The sequence below is a fragment of the Hevea brasiliensis genome, unplaced genomic scaffold (assembly GCF_030052815.1).
Source record: "Hevea brasiliensis isolate MT/VB/25A 57/8 unplaced genomic scaffold, ASM3005281v1 Scaf459, whole genome shotgun sequence".
NCBI classification, from domain to species: Eukaryota; Viridiplantae; Streptophyta; class Magnoliopsida; order Malpighiales; family Euphorbiaceae; genus Hevea; species Hevea brasiliensis.
The window spans coordinates 49,834-67,071 of record NW_026614983.1 but is presented as its reverse complement, the minus strand read 5'-3'; the positions used below and the strand labels follow the sequence as shown (position 1 = coordinate 67,071).

At 34.2% G+C, this 17,238-nt stretch overlaps 1 protein-coding gene across 1 annotated transcript; it reads left to right on the top strand.

Annotated features, from left to right (window-relative positions):
* Positions 1-10,047: 10,047 nt before the first annotated feature.
* Positions 10,048-14,746, top strand: LOC131177411 (uncharacterized). The gene is made up of 2 exons (XM_058142369.1): positions 10,048-10,498; positions 14,623-14,746. Exons 1-2 carry the CDS (start codon positions 10,192-10,194, stop codon positions 14,649-14,651), a joined length of 336 nt encoding a protein of 111 aa, XP_057998352.1. The 5' UTR covers positions 10,048-10,191; the 3' UTR covers positions 14,652-14,746.
* The last annotated feature ends 2,492 nt before the right edge of the window (positions 14,747-17,238 follow it).

The following is a 17,238-nucleotide window of genomic DNA, read 5'->3' as shown; positions in this document are numbered from 1 at the left end:
GGCATGGAAGGAAGCGTATGCAAGAAAGGCGATGATTAGGACCAAGATTTGGTAGAAAATCAGGGATCTGTGTGAGGGTTTAAGGAATGTGAAAAGGGTAAGCGCTGGGGGTACACTTAGGGTTTTGGATGGCATCAGTTGTTAATCCCGTTCAAGTCTATAAAAATTGAAGTGCTATTGAAAAAAATAAAAAATAAAAAGCTTGTGAATTTTATAGAAAGTGAATGCAGAGAAGGAATGAAGAGGATTTGAGTTAGGGCTCAGCGTTACGATATGAGATTTTGATTAAAAAAAAAAAATGAGGTCACAGAAAATGAAACCCTAGAAATCTCGTTCTTCAAAGGAACAAGAATGCTGAGATCGGGACAATGGGGTGTCTGAAACTGGCTGTTTGGATCCGATCAGATCCCACGCATTTCACGTTCCAGGACTTGGAAGTTTTATATTTGGAATAAATCTCACTTTGCTAGCCCATTTTAAAGTTGTGTTTTAATTTAGTTCAAAATTTTTGATTTATGTCTATTTTAAAAATTAAAAATCGGTGATGTCTGAGTTATTTTTTTATTATTTTTAATATTTTAATATTAATTATTTTTTATTTTTTTAAACATAGTTAATTATTTTTTAATGTTAATTCAGTAATTATAATAAGTTAATTTTTTTATATTTTACTTTTTCTAATATTAATTAATAATATGAAAATATAAAAATAATATTTTATATTTTTAATTTTATTTGATTCTAATTTTCTTATATGAATTAAAAAAATAAAATATAAAGTAATTTTTTTAATTTAAATAGTTAAAATTTATTTTAATAAAAAATATATATATATTTTTAATATTTTTCAATTTAATTGAGTATAATTATTATAATTTTTACTTTTAATCAATTATATGAAAATATAAAAATAATTTTTTTATATTTTATTTTTATTAATAATATTAAATAATAAAATAATATTTTTATATTTTAATTTAATTAATTATAAAATATAAAAATAACATTTTAATATTAAAAAATAAAAATAAAATAATTAAATATTTAATAAATGACGCATGTAAAACAATTTAGAAAAATTGAGTTAAATAAAAAATAAATCAAAATTTTTAAATTAAATTAGACTTCCTAAAAAAAATATAGTGAGCAAATTAAGATTTATTCATTTTATATTTTCAATGATGCCCTTGAAACTATTTTTCTACTATCATGGTCTCTTTTTTAATTAAAATTTGATTAAAATTATATTATAATAGTATCTAATTTTAACTAATATTTTTCTCGCATAATTTATAAATATAAATTAATTTTTCAGGATATTAAAATATTAATATATAAACCTCTCCGTTTTATATTATTATTATTATTGATTTCATTACAAAATTCAATATATGAAGATTAATGAGGAAAATTTAAAGCAAATAAATGATTATAAATTTCAATATGGGAAAATTAATTACTTATTTTTTAATAACTTAGTTGGAGTGTCATATTCCTCAATTAATAAGTGTGTATATATCCAAGTTGTCTTAAATTTTAGATATTGAGAAAAAGAAAGTAAAATTTCATTAATTTTAAAACTCTTCTTTTCTTTTTCCTCTTTTTTTTCTTTTTCCTCTTTTTTTTTAATTTAATATATTTCTTTTTGAACTTTCATGCATATTATATTTTGAAAATATATTTATAAATTAAAATATATATATATATATATATATATATATATATATATATATATATATATATATATATATATCATAAAATAATTAAAATTGGACAATGGGATTAAGATACGTATTAATAGTGAATAGACTACGAACTCTGGTTTATAATAGAGATAATCAAAAAACAAGAAAATCTAGTTAATGAGCTGAATTCAATCTTCAATTTGTAGAACATCAAATATTTAGTATTGATTGCGTAGGTCGAGATTGAACATAGAAAGAAATCTTAAATACAAGAAATCTATTTTCATTTTGTTTCCAAAGTAATGTCCATGAATTTGGGTCAATTTGAAATAAAAGGAAAGCAATTATTTGTATAAAACTCTATTCACATAACCTTGAAATTAAGGCAATTATAAGTTACTTGATTGGCAAACCGTTGAAATATGACAATATATGTTATTTATTGGTTAAATCAATTCAATTCAAATTTGATTGATTTCAGGTTAAGAGTAGGAGTAAGTATTATTCAGTTTAAATCAAATAAATGAAATTGAGCCATTTTAATTTGGTAATTCGATTTGATTTTTAAGATAATTCAGTTCAGTTCAGTTCAGTTTTATATTTTAAGAATTTCAGTTAATTCTGTTCGGTTCGATTTTGGATAAAACAAATCGATTGAACCGAACTGAACCAAATAACTTTATTGATTTTTAAATTGATTTATTTTTATAAGAAATTTATGAATTATATGCAATTATATATATATATATATATATATATATATATATATATATATATATATATATATATATATATATAAATTGTTTAATTTCATTGATTAATGATTATTATGTTCAAACTAAGGTTAAAATCAGACTAAATAAATTGAAAATCAAGTCTAAGTTAAAAAATTCATTCAAACTAAAAAATTGATAGGTTCAAATCAAATTAAACAGAAATAGAGTGATTTGGTTCTATTCAATTCAGTTCGATTTTTTATTCATTTCGATTTGATTTCAAAAATACATAATTCAATTAATCCAGTTTTGATATTTCAATTCGGTTCGATTTGAACCGAATACAGAAATAAAGCGATTTGGTTCTATGAAATTTTATTATCATTCTAAATTTAAAATTATAAATTACCATACTTATATAAAAATTCTATCTCTCATTAATTACCTTTATATAATTAATCATAATACTATAAAATACTTTTTTTTTTTCTTCATGTGAATAACAGAAATACCAATATAAAAGAATTATGATAGCATCACGATGATGAATAATATAAAAAAAATTATAATATTAATTCTAATGTATAAGTAATTAATACAATTCACGCATAATTTGCTAACAATTATTATATAATATATGTATAATTTAAATTACATTATATATGATTTTATTAATTAAAATAATATGTAATGTAAAAAAATATATTGTATATTATAATAATTTATAAGGCAATTTTAAAAATATATCTTGCAATTTAATACATTATAATTTTAAGAAATAAAATTTTTCATTTTCAATTAACTTGTATCTTGAAGTTGTACGTTATTACATTGTCATTTCATCCATTAACAAAATACTGACAATATATTAAAACCAATTGAAATACGAAATTGCCATATCAATATTTTGTTAATGAATACAGGGTAATGTGATAACTTAAAATTTTATGGTGCTAATTAATTTAATGAAGTTTTATTGTCACGACCCAACCTATGGGCCGGACCGGCACTAGGACCTGGGCCAGCCTAAAGCCCCCGAGGCCCGTAGTAAGCCTAACTGTTCATTAACCCAACTCTAAGGCCCATTTGGGCCCAATTTCAAGAAACCAACCGGACAGAGTCCGGCCATAAAGTGGACCTTTCAACGAGGAGTTTTTGACTCACCCGACTTGTAAACAAAATATATCATCAATTGGGGAGCTCAGCTCACCCTCCACATACTCATATCGGCATAAAAATAAATGGAAGCTCAGCTCCCTCATCCAATCCATCAAACATGCATATAATTTTACAGGTCCACATGACAATTTATATTACAGACCCGAATCATTTAAATATTTCTAACACATGCGGAAATTCTAGGAGTAAATAAAATTACAAAACTATTGATAAACAACCTGCGAAGGAGAAAAGCAGGTTAACCACAATAAAATCCTCCTGTAGCTTTGAGAAAAATATTGAACAGGAGTGAGCGTTCGACTCAGAGAGTAAAATATCAATTTTAACCATAATCTCTATAACTATCTAGAACTAATGCAACCTGTGGAGTGAAATGCAACAGCAACCATATTTTCACATCATAACAACAAAAAGGTAATTTGAAGCACTTACACACCCTGTAACATCAATCATAATATATGGGAGCTGATCCCCTATACAGCTCTCTTAAATCCAACCTGGTGCCAGCGAAGAACTCAGCTCGGACTTCCACTTAATAACCAAATCGAGGGTCCCAGCGAAGAACTCAAGCCGTGACTACCCCTCGAAGGATCGGGTCCCAGCGAAGAACTCAAGCCGTGACTACCCGTTCTATCCATAGTCCACACCACATCACACGCACGCCAACGCATGCACACTGCTCCAAATTACCACAACAACATCATGGCACTTTAACAGTTATCAATGCATCATAAATCGTGCTTAGAGTTTAACTACATAAATATATGCATATAAGTGATGCATGGGCAGGCTGAACATATAATAATATCGAAATTACAATTAAAATTAATATTTTACTCACAGACTTGACGACAATCACTGCGGCGGCTAGGCGGAGGAAGAAGGCTGTCCCGGCTCACCTGACAATTTTATTACAATCATTTAATAAATTTGACTCAATACAAACAAAGAAAAAGACCAATACGTCCTAAGTCGTGCCGAAAATCCGGCAGAGTCTCCCCTATACCTAGGACCTACCCAACCTGCAAAATGGCTCAAAACACACTTCTATATTTACAATCCATATATCCACAGCTCAATCATATCACACAGCCCCTCCTGGGCCCACCAAATCAATCATCTATCACAACATGTAAAATTTCAATTTAGTCCCTATAATTGACCATTTTTGCAAAAACTGCTCAAATAAGCTCTAAAAATTATAAAACTCTGCCCCGCGGTCCTTAGAAATATTACTAAGCTATTGCAAAAAGAATCGTAATTTTCTAAGCTACCACGAATATTTTATGGATTTTTAATCCTATTTAAGCACTAAAAAATTACAAAAAAACAAGGTTGGGTTTACCTTTGCCGATTCGACTTGAACGCTCGGGATGCCCGACAATGGTGGGGTAGCCAAAACCTCGATCCAATTCGAGACTTTTCCTAGTTGCTGTTCGCCGGAAATTCACAGATCTGGACAACTGTCGAATTTCCGCGAATTGAGGATGCCTACACGAAGCCCAATAATAATATATAAAAAATCAGGGGTGTTACATTCTTCCCCCCTTACAGAAAATTTGTCCTTGAATTTTACACAAGGCATAATAAAGTACATGATTACACATTGAACAGATAAGGGTACTTGCTACGCATGTCCCGTTCTGACTCCCAGGTACACTCTTCCACTGACTGGCTCCTCCACAAAACCTTAACCATAGGGATCTGTTTTGATCTTAGCCGTCTCACTTGGTAGTCCACTATGGCTACAGGTTGCTCCTCAAATGTCAAGTTCTCCTTTAGTTCTATTACATCCGACTGTAGTACATGAGAAGGATCGGGAATGATTTCCTGAGCATAGAGATGTGAAACACGGGATGAACGTGAGAAAGGTTGGGTGGTAGCTCCAACCGGTAGGCAACTTGTAACGTCCTCACCAAAGGTAGTCCGTACATTTTACTGTTCTGATGACTAATGTCTGTACGGATAATAAAAATGTCTGGAACTACACTTAAACTATAGTGAGGAGGCATAAATTAATGAAATAAATATTAAAAAAATATAGGAAAAATTTTGAGAAATAAAATAAAATTTAGAGAATTTATTTATTTGGTACAAAAATAATAAAAATAACCCGATATGCACCATGAAAGGCATTTTGGTCATTTCACCTCTAGATGTGAATTTTGACTTAAATGTCAAATTAAAATTTGGAAATAGAATAATTAACATAAATTAATTTTATGAATTTGAAATTGAAAAATGAGAAGAGAAAGAAGAAGAAAAGAAAAGAAAAGAAAAGAAAAGGAAAGAAAAGAAAAGAAAGGAAATAGATTTATGAAATTTAAAAACAATAAAGTACACATAAATATATATATATAAATACCCACAAGAGACAAAACCCACCAACCCTCTTCTTCCTCTTCTCTCTCCCTCCTTGCCGTCTCCCTTAGTGTCTCCCTCCCTCCATTTTTGTTCTTCTTAAAGCTTGATTTTCCAAGCTTTCTCCTCCCCAAAACCCATAGACCCCTTCACAAAAAAATTTAGCCCACACCATAAGGAAGCTTTAGATACCCATTAGAAGAAGAAAGATTAAAGTTTGAAGTGGGTCACAAGAGGTTAGTGCACTAATCCCTCTTCTTCTCTTTATTAAACATGAAAAGCATATTTAGCTAAGCATAAATGCCATTAAAACAAAAAGAAAATCTAGAGGAAAGAACCCTTGAATTTTTGGCAGCCATGGAACTTGAAATTTATTGCTTTTAAGTGATGAAAAATGGTTCTATGAGAATGTGTAATTAGTTGAAATGTTTGGGTGTTTGATTGTGTAGTGTTTGTGTAAATTTGAAACTTTGAAAACTAGGGTTTGTGTAAATGTTGAGGACTTTGTGTAAAATGTTGAAATTGATCTATTGGGATGAGATTGTTGCTTATAGAAGTGTATTGCATGCAAATTGAAGTAAGGAAGTTGGAGGAGGTTGAGTTTTGGAAGTGTCAATTTTCTGCAGGTTGTGTTTGTTGAGGGCAGTGTACATTTTAGGCCATAAATAAAATTGTGTGACCCCAATTGGTATGAGGCCAATTGGAGGTGAAACTAGACCCAAAATAGCCCATTTTCTATGAAGAAACCATGCCCAAATTCTGTCCAAAACTTGAGCTAAATACTGCCCAAATTCGGATTTCCCTGCACCCAACCCAGAAAATGACCAAATGAACAGTACGTGTTCATTTGGTCATAACTCTGTCTATAATGGTCCAAATGACCTAAAATTTTACCCATGGAAAGTTTAGACATAGGGCTACACTTTTCATGAAGACCACTTAACCCAGTTTTGCCTTTAACAAATTCAAATTGTTAGCACAAGTTGGGTCACTGAAACTGCCAACCCAGAAAATGACCAAATGAACAGTACGTGTTCATTTGGTTATAACTCTCTCTATATTGTTCCAAATGATCTAAAATTTTACCCATGGAAAGTTTAGACATAGAGCTACACTTTTCATGAAGACCACTTAACCCAGTTTAGCCTTTAACCAATTCAAATTATTAGCACAAGTTGGGTCACTGAAACTGCCAACCCAGAAAATGACCAAATGAACAGTACATATTCATTTGGTCATAACTCTCTCTATATTGGTCCAAATGATCTAAAATTTTACCCATGGAAATTTTAGACATAGGGCTACACTTTTCATGAAGACCACTTAACCCAGTTTTGCCTTTAACAAATTCAAATTGTTAGCACAAGTTGGGTCACTGAAACTGCCAACCCAGAAAATGACCAAATGAACAGTACGTGTTCATTTGGTTATAACTCTCTCTATATTGGTCCAAATGATCTAAAATTTTACCCATGGAAAGTTTAGACATAGAGCTACACTTTTCATGAAGACCACTTAACCCAGTTTAGCCTTTAACCAATTCAAATTGTTAGCATAAGTTGGGTCACTGAAACTGCCAACCCAGAAAATGTCCCAAAATACTGTTCCTTTGGTATGCTTGACCAGTTTTGGCAAAAATGCCATAACTTGGTCTTCAAAGCTGCAAATTGAGTGAAACTAGTGCCAAAAGTTTTATAAGGCATAGCACTACAATTTTTATGTTTTTACCAAGCTCTAGAAACCATTGCATCCTAGGGAAAATATTAGCCAAAGTTAGGAATTGAAATCTAGAAAATGTTAAGTTGAACCCAGAATGCCATTTGATACCTGTGTGTTCATTTGGTCATAACTCTCACTAGGAAATTCCATTTGAGATTTGCCAATATGATCTAGAAACATGATACTTAGGGCTACAACATTGATTTAGACAGCTTTGCCAAATTCTAAGTGTAAAGACCCTAAAAAGAGGGTCAAACATACTGCCCTGAAGTTGATTTTTGCCCTTATAGGATTGAGAGTCCAGGTTAATACATTGACCATAACTCACTATACCAAGCTTGAAAAATTATGAAATTGTACCTGGGAGTCCCTAAGACATAGAGGAACATATCTTGTGAAGGAACCTAAGTCTAAAAATGACAATAAAATGATCAAATGACTGGTCAAAGTTTATTGACTAGAAATTGTAAATTCTGGACAGCTTAGAGGCAAAGGGACCAGTTATGGTATTTTAACCATAACTTGAGTTCTATAACTCCAAATTCAGTGATTCAAAAACTGAAATTCAAGTTTAAACATAGAGGAACAATTGTTATGAAGGAAGTGTGACTAAATAGACATCCTAACCTAGTCAAATTCCTAGATAAAGATAACACATCAACATGAACCTAAAGAAAGGTTCATGGGAAAAATGCTATATATGATAATTAAAATACTCATAAGGATAATTAAATATTAAAAATGATATGAATATGTAAATTGGGACTAATGTCTCATTAATATGAAATTAATGGTACCAACGAACAGTACTAGAAAATAGTAACAGTGAATAGTGCTAAAATAATTAAAAATGTTTAATTGCCCATAGTATACCTAGACTTATTTATTTAGTTTGGATAAATTGGTATACCAATTAGGGACCACAGATAGCAGTACTGCTTACAGAGCAAATCATGAACTGACAATATATGTCTGATATGATTGTTCTACAGGCTATATGCCTACTTACTGGCCATTGTGCCTACTTTATTTCTGGCTTTACAAGCTCGACAATGTCTCGTGCCCGATACCGCCTCGTGCACGATAGATGTATCTGAGGTAGACATATGGCTGTCTAACCCATATACTCCCGTGTATCCAGCTTTTATAATTTGTTATAGGTTTCTTGGGCATTGATAATAATTAATTAATACTGAATATACAATAAGTAAATAGGAAAGATCTCAATAATTTTAATTGATTCCAAAGCGTAAAAAAAAAAAATATGTAAAAGATCCAAAATTTATGATTTGTAAATATTAATTCAATTGTTTAATTATTGTTATTATAAATTATGCACCACTAAGCGTTATGCTTAGCGCGTTGGTTTTCCATCGCGTAGGTATCAAGATCGGCCGCCACAAAGAGTATTCGGACAGAGTTCCGACCAGATCTGCCACCGATCAGAGTCACCTCACCAGTCTTTTGTATTTTGGTAGGGCCCATGTATAGACTAGTATTTTGGTTCATTATGTTTAGTCATGATGTATTTCATTTTAGACCTGTAATTAAACTTTGAGATTGAAATGAAAACTTGTAATTTATTATCTATGAATTTCTATATGAATGCAATAGATAATACTTCATTTTGAGATCTCATAAATAATTGTAAATGATATGATACATGAGAATATGATATGGAAATGTGTAAAATGAATATGAACATGTTAACAGGTGATTAGTGGAATCCGCCAGATGCTAATAAAATAAGAGAGGCTCATAGGGTCTCCACGAAATAATATATAAAAAAAAAAAATTTTCTACACATAGAATACATGTTTTAAATGACATAAAAAGTTTACAATAGATATGATAAAACAAGATAGGGTGCTCCGGCACCGAATGTGGCACTTCTTGCTCGGCTATATGGTAGACGGGTAAGGGGCGTCACATTTAGTGGTATCAGAGCAGAGGTTTAGGCGGTCCTAGACCTAGATAGATAGAAAGAAATAGTTGCATCACATGCATGGGCCTTTAGATAGAGTCGAGGTGACACTAATGTAGATTTGTTCTTTGTCTGTTTTATAGGATCGATGGCATCTGATCCTTTAGAGCACAGACCTCCAGGACCGATAGAGGAGGAAGTAGAGAGTCACGCACCTGCACCTGCGTGTAGTCAGGGGCGCAGTTGCAGTAGAGCAGAACCATCGTTGGGTACTTTAGTAAGGACACAGCAAGCCTTCCTAGAGCAAATGACTCAATTGCTCTGTCAGGTCACCAGAGCTATGCCACCACCTCCCCAGCCAGTATATAGGACCCCAATAGAGAGAGTTAGAAATGATGAGCAGTTCAGGAGGGACAGGCAGCGCAAGAGAGGGTCTGACTGCCACCCAAATACAGCTGCTACAGAGAGCAAGAGACCCAGGGGGTCTGAGGGTCAGATTCAGAGCAGAGAACAGAGGCAGAGGTTCCAATTTACCCCGAGGAGAGGAGGTCAAACGGGTATATCAATTGGCAATTCTGCGGGTCCTATAGCACGGAGATCAACCCCGATGCCAGTTTGTACACATTGTGGGAAGAACCACAGAGGAAAGTGTAGATTGCTAACGGGTGGATGTTTCAGATGTGGGTCCACAGAGCATTTTTTGAGAGATTGCCCACGGAGGAGTGCTCCCACAGCTCCACCACAGACTCAGAGGTCTGCCCCCACAGTACAGAGGGGTAGAAGACCAATGAGACCAGAGATAGCTGGTACATCACAGAGAGCTTCTGAGACTATAGAACAACCCGAGGTTGAAGTAGCACCCTGTGTGTACACTATGGCTCGAGAGGAGCCAGACCTAGTAGACGTTGTTAGAGGTACATTCTCTAATTATAATACCTTTAAGTATGTATTGATAGACCCTAATTATGTTCACGTATATGCATTGTACCTCTGTTGAAAGAGGATACCAATAGATGGGTCAGAAGATGACATACTTGTCACCAACCCTTTAGGTCACCAGATGATTATAGATTATCAACCGAAAAGGATCGTGTTAAAGATAATAGATGGAAATGAGAAGGGGGCTGTATGTGAGATGAAAGAAGATGAGCACAGAACTGGTTGAAAAAAAAAAAAAGAGAGTCTATTGGGATATACCGTGGTAACTATGCAATGCTCTTGATGTTTGTGCTGTAAGCTGCAGATTACAGTATCGACTTGGGACTATTGTGTAGAGCTACGTATTTCCAATAGTAAATCGAGATAAGGATAAGATTGTAGAACTAGGATTAATAAGACAGACTAAAAAAAAAAAAAGTAAAGTATTATAACACAAAAAGGTGAAAAGACAAGGAGATAGCGGTCCCTCGATTAATTACACTGTGTAAATTTCGAGGACGAAATTTTATTTAGAGGGGAAGAATTGTAACGTCCTCACCAAAGGTAGTCCGTACATTTTACTGTTCTGATGACTAATGTCTGTACGGACAATAAAAATGTCTGGAACTACACTTAAACTATAGTGAGGAGGCATAAATTAATGAAATAAATATTAAAAAAATATAGGAAAAATTTTGAGAAATAAAATAAAATTTAGAGAATTTATTTATTTGGTACAAAAATAATAAAAATAACCCGATATGCACCATGAAAGGCATTTTGGTCATTTCACCCCTAGATGTGAATTTTGACTTAAATGTCAAATTAAAATTTGGAAATAGAATAATTAACATAAATTAATTTTATGAATTTGAAATTGAAAAATGAGAAGAGAAAGAAGAAGAAAAGAAAAGAAAAGAAAAGAAAAGGAAAGAAAAGAAAAGAAAGGAAAGAAAAGAAAAGAAAGGAAATAGATTTATGAAATTTAAAAACAATAAAGTACACATAAATATATATATAAATACCCACAAGAGACAAAACCCACCAACCCTCTTCTTCCTCTTCTCTCTCCCTCCTTGCCGTCTCCCTTAGTGTCTCCCTCCCTCCATTTTTGTTCTTCTTAAAGCTTGATTTTCCAAGCTTTCTCCTCCCCAAAACCCATAGACCCCTTCACAAAAAATTTAGCCCACACCATAAGGAAGCTTTAGATACCCATTAGAAGAAGAAAGATTAAAGTTTGAAGTGGGTCACAAGAGGTTAGTGCACTAATCCCTCTTCTTCTCTTTATTAAACATGAAAAGCATATTTAGCTAAGCATAAATGCCATTAAAACAAAAAGAAAATCTAGAGGAAAGAACCCTTGAATTTTTGGCAGCCATGGAACTTGAAATTTATTGCTTTTAAGTGATGAAAAATAGTTCTATGAGAATGTGTAATTAGTTGAAATGTTTGGGTGTTTGATTGTGTAGTGTTTGTGTAAATTTGAAACTTTGAAAACTAGGGTTTGTGTAAATGTTGAGGACTTTGTGTAAAATGTTGAAATTGATCTATTGGGATGAGATTGTTGCTTATAGAAGTGTATTGCATGCAAATTGAAGTAAGGAAGTTGGAGGAGGTTGAGTTTTGGAAGTGTCAATTTTCTGCAGGTTGTGTTTGTTGAGGGCAGTGTACATTTTAGGCCATAAATAAAATTGTGTGACCCCAATTGGTATGAGGCCAATTGGAGGTGAAACTAGACCCAAAATAGCCCATTTTCTATGAAGAAACCATGCCCAAATTCTGTCCAAAACTTGAGCTAAATACTGCCCAAATTCGGATTTCCCTGCACCCAACCCAGAAAATGACCAAATGAACAGTACGTGTTCATTTGGTCATAACTCTGTCTATAATGGTCCAAATGACCTAAAATTTTACCCATGGAAAGTTTAGACATAGGGCTACACTTTTCATGAAGACCACTTAACCCAGTTTTGCCTTTAACAAATTCAAATTGTTAGCACAAGTTGGGTCACTGAAACTGCCAACCCAGAAAATGACCAAATGAACAGTACGTGTTCATTTGGTTATAACTCTCTCTATATTGGTCCAAATGATCTAAAATTTTACCCATGGAAAGTTTAGACATAGAGCTACACTTTTCATGAAGACCACTTAACCCAGTTTAGCCTTTAACCAATTCAAATTATTAGCACAAGTTGGGTCACTGAAACTGCCAACCCAGAAAATGACCAAATGAACAGTACATATTCATTTGGTCATAACTCTCTCTATACTGGTCCAAATGACCTAAAATTTCATCAATGGAAACTTTAGATATAGGTCTACACTTTTCATGAAGACCACTTAACCCATTTTTTCCTTTAACCAATTCAAATTGTTAGCACAAGTTGGGTCACTGAAACTGCCAACCCAGAAAATGACCAAATGAATAGTACGTGTTCATTTGGTCATAACTCTCTCTATACTGGTCTAAATGACCTAAAATTTCATCAATGGAAAGTTTAGACATAGGGATACACTTTTCATGAGGACCACTTAACCCAATTTTGCTTTTAATCAAATCAAATTGTCAGCACAATTTGAGTCACTAAAACTGCCAACCCAGAAATTGTCCAAAATACTGTTCCTTTGGTATGCTTGACCAGTTTTGGTAAAAATGCCATAACTTGGTCTCCAAAGCTGCAAATTGAGTGAAACTAGTGCAAAAAGTTTTATAAGACATAGCACAACAATTTTTATGTTTTGACCAAGCTCTAGAAACCATTGCATCCTAGGGAACATATTAGCCAAAATTAGGAATTGAAATCTAGAAAATGTTAAGTTGAACCCAGAATGCCATTTGATACCTGTGTGTTCATTTGGCCATAACTCTCACTAGGAAATTCCATTTGAGATTTGCTAATATGATCTAGAAACATGATACTTAGGGCTACAACATTGGTTTAGACACCTTTTCCAAATTCTAAATGTAAAAGACCCTAAAAAGAGGGTCAAACATACTGCCCTAAAGTTGATTTTTGCCCTTATAGGATTGAGAGTCCAGGTTAATACATTGACCATAACTCACTATACCAAGCTTGAAAAATTATGAAATTGTACCTGGGAGTCCCTAAGACATAGAGGAACATATCTTGTGAAGGAACCTAAGTCTAAAAATGACAATAAAATGATCAAATGACTGGTCAAATTTTATTGACTAGAAATTGTAAATTCTGGACAGCTTAGAGGCAAACGGACCAGTTATGGTATTTTGACCATAACTTGAGTTCTATAACTCCAAATTCAGTGATTCAAAAACTGAAATTTAAGTTTAAACATAGAGGAACAATTGTTATGAAGGAAGTGTGACTAAATAGACATCCTAACCTAGTCAAATTCCTAGATAAATATAACACATCAACATGAACCTAAAGAAAGGTTCATGGGAAAAATGCTATATATGATAATGAAAATACTCATAAGGATAATTAAATATTAAAAATGATATGAATATGTAAATTGGGACTAATGTCTCATTAATATGAAATTAATGGTACCAATGAACAGTACTAGAAAATAGTAATAGTGAACAGTGCTAAATTAATTAAAAATGTTTAATTGCCCATAGTATACCTAGACTTATTTATTTAGTTTGGATAAATTGGTATACCAATTAGGGATTACAGATAGCAGTACTGCCTACCGAGAAAATCATGAACTGACAATATATGTCTGGTATGATTGTTCTATAGGCTATATGCCTACTTACTGGCCATTGTGCCTACTTTATTTCTGGCTTTACAAGCCTGACAGCGGGTCTCGTGCCCGACAGCTGGCCTCGTGCCTGACAGATGTATACAGGGTAGACATATGGCTGTCTAACCCGTATACTCCTGTGTATCCAGCTTTTATAATTTGTTATAGGTTTCTTGGACATTGATAATAATTAATTACTACCGAATATACAATAAGTAAATAGGAAAGATCCCAATAATTTTAATTATTTCCAAAGTGTAATAAAAAAATGTAAAAGACCCATAATTTATGATTTGTAAATATTAATTCAATTGTTTAATTATTATTATTATAAATTATGCACCACTAAGCGTTATGCTTAGCGCGTTGGTTTTCCATCGCGTAGGTACTGAAGATCAGCAGCCGCCACAGTAGTATTCGGACAGAGTTCCGACCAGATCTGCCACCGATCAGAGTCACCTCACTAGTCTTTTGTATTTTGGTAGGGCCCATGTATAGACTAGTATTTTGGTTCATTATGTTTAGTCATGATGTAATTACTAGTTATGATGCATTTAAACTTTGAGATTCAAATGAAAACTTATAATGTATTATCTATGAATTTCCATATGAATGCAATAGATGACACTTCATTTTGAGATCTCATAAATAGTTGTGAATGATATGATAAAAGAGAATATGATATGAAAATATGTGAGATGACTATGAATATGTTAATAGGTGATAGTGGAACCCTACAGATGCTAATAAAACAGGGGAGGCTCTGTCCGGGTCTCCACAGAAAAAAAAAAAAAATTCTACACATTGAATACATGTTTTAAATGACATTAAAAGTTTACAATGGATATGATAAAACAAGATAGGGTGCTCTGGCACCGAATGTGGCACTTCTTGCTCGGCTATACAGTAGACGGGTAAGGGGCGTCACATTTAGAACAAATGTAATGGCCCGGCCCACTAGTGATATTGTCCGCTCTGAGCCGAAGCCCTCACGGCTTTAAAACGCGTCACTAGGGGTTACGAACCACCAACTTATAAACCCAGCATCTCTCCCGTGTTTTGCCGATGTGGGATTTGCCTAGGGTGTTACAATCCACCCCCCTTATGGGACTCAGCGTCCCCGCTGAGGTTTGCCCCACCATCATTCAAGGTTGCACGCGGAGCGGCTCTGATACCACAAATGTAACGGCCCAGCCCACTAGTGATATTGTCCGCTCTGGGCCGAAGCCCTCACGGTTTTAAAACGCGTCACTAGGGGTTACAAACCACCAACTTATAAACCCAGCATCTCTCCCGTGTTTTGCCGATGTGGGATTTGCCTAGGGTGTTACACCCCGTGTGTACGCTATGGCTTGAAAGGAGCCAAATTCGGTAGACGTTATCAAAGGTACATTTCCTAATTATAATACCTTTAAGTATGTATTGATAGACCCTAACTATATTCACCCTTATATATACATTGTATCTCTTGTTAAAAAGAGGATACCAAGAGATGGGTTTGAAGATGACATGCTTGTCACCAACCCTTTAAACCATAAGGTTATGGTAGATTATCAACCGAAAAGGATCGTATCAAAGATAATAGATGGAAATGAGAAGGAGGCTGTATATGAGATGAAAGAAGATGAGTACATAACTGGTTGAGGAAAAAAAAAAAGAGTTAGTCTATTAGGATATACCTTGGTAACTATGCAATGCTCTTGATGTTTGTACTGTAAGCTGCAGATTATAGTACCGACTTAGGACTATTGTGTAGAGCTACGTATTTCCAATAGTAAATCGAGATAAGGATAAGATTGTAGAACAAGGATTAATAAGACAGACTAAAGAAAAAGTAAAGTATTATAACACAAAAAGGCAAAAAGACAAGGAGATAGCGATCCCTTGATTATTTACACTGTGTAAATTTCGAGGACGAAATTTTATTTAGAGGGGAAGAATTAAAGGTCCCTTAGGCAAATCGCACATTGGCAAAGCACGGAGATGGTCTTGGGTTCAAAAAGTAATGATATATAAAATGGGAAACTAATCACTAGAGGCGCCTTTTGGTGGAATGGCATGGAGAGTTAGAAGAACTTCAGGGTTAAGCGTGCTCGCTTGAGAGAAATCCTAGGATGGTTGACCTCCTGGGAAGTTCTCCATTCCACCTATGAGACAAAACCGTGAGGCTTATGGCCAAAGCGGACAATTCCTCTAGTGGTTGGAGCCCGACTGTTGCAATTGGTATCAGAGCCGCTCACTTGTCCTCTTGAGCGATGGTGGGGCAAACCTCAGCGAGGACGCTGAGTCTCGAAAGGGAAGGAGAAAGGTCCCTTAGGCAAATCCCACATCGGCAAAGTACGGAGATGGTCTTGGATTCCAAAAGTAATGATATATAAAATGGGGAACTAATTATTAGAGGCGCCTTTTGGTGGAATGGCCTGGAGAGTTAGAAAAACTCTAGGGTTAAGCGTGCTCGCTTGAGAGAAATCCTAGGATGGGTGACCTCCTGGAAAGTTCTCCATTCCACCTATAGGACAAAACCGTGAGGCTTATGGCCAAAGCGGACAATTCCTCTAGTGGTTAGAGCTCGACCGTTACAGTGCGCACCAAACAGCTTTCAACCCACATACCCAAGCTGCGAGCCATAAAAATGGCTGCTAATAGTAATTCTTCAACCCCAACACCAAACCCTACACCACCCAATGCTCAACTCGAAACACCCATTTCGTCCCCAAATCCCCAAATTCCCAATACGAACCCAATTCTCCACCTTGCCAATCCTCTCATTCCACCCCTAATCCCGACAATGCCACCCAAAGCACCACACCTCCCTCCCAAAAACACACCTAATTTGCCCCTTCAGGTGTATATGAGACATGAAAAAGAAAGAAACTAGTTTTCCACTCCTCTGTTGCACTGAAATAGCCTAGAGTTGTTTCCCCAAGGCCCGTTAGTGCTAGAACTCGCTCTGCTGCCCAAAATCCTATCTCACCGCAGGTTTCTTCTGCTCCAATTAGGG

Bases quoted from the DNA above. Each gene is read 5' to 3' on its own strand.
- LOC131177411 (XM_058142369.1), top strand. From the start codon at position 10,192: ATGCCAGTTTGTACACATTGTGGGAAGAACCACAGAGGAAAGTGTAGA. The intron at 10,499-14,622 runs GTACATTCTCTA...TCCATCGCGTAG, and splicing joins CCTAGTAGACGTTGTTAGAG to GTACTGAAGATCAGCAGCCG.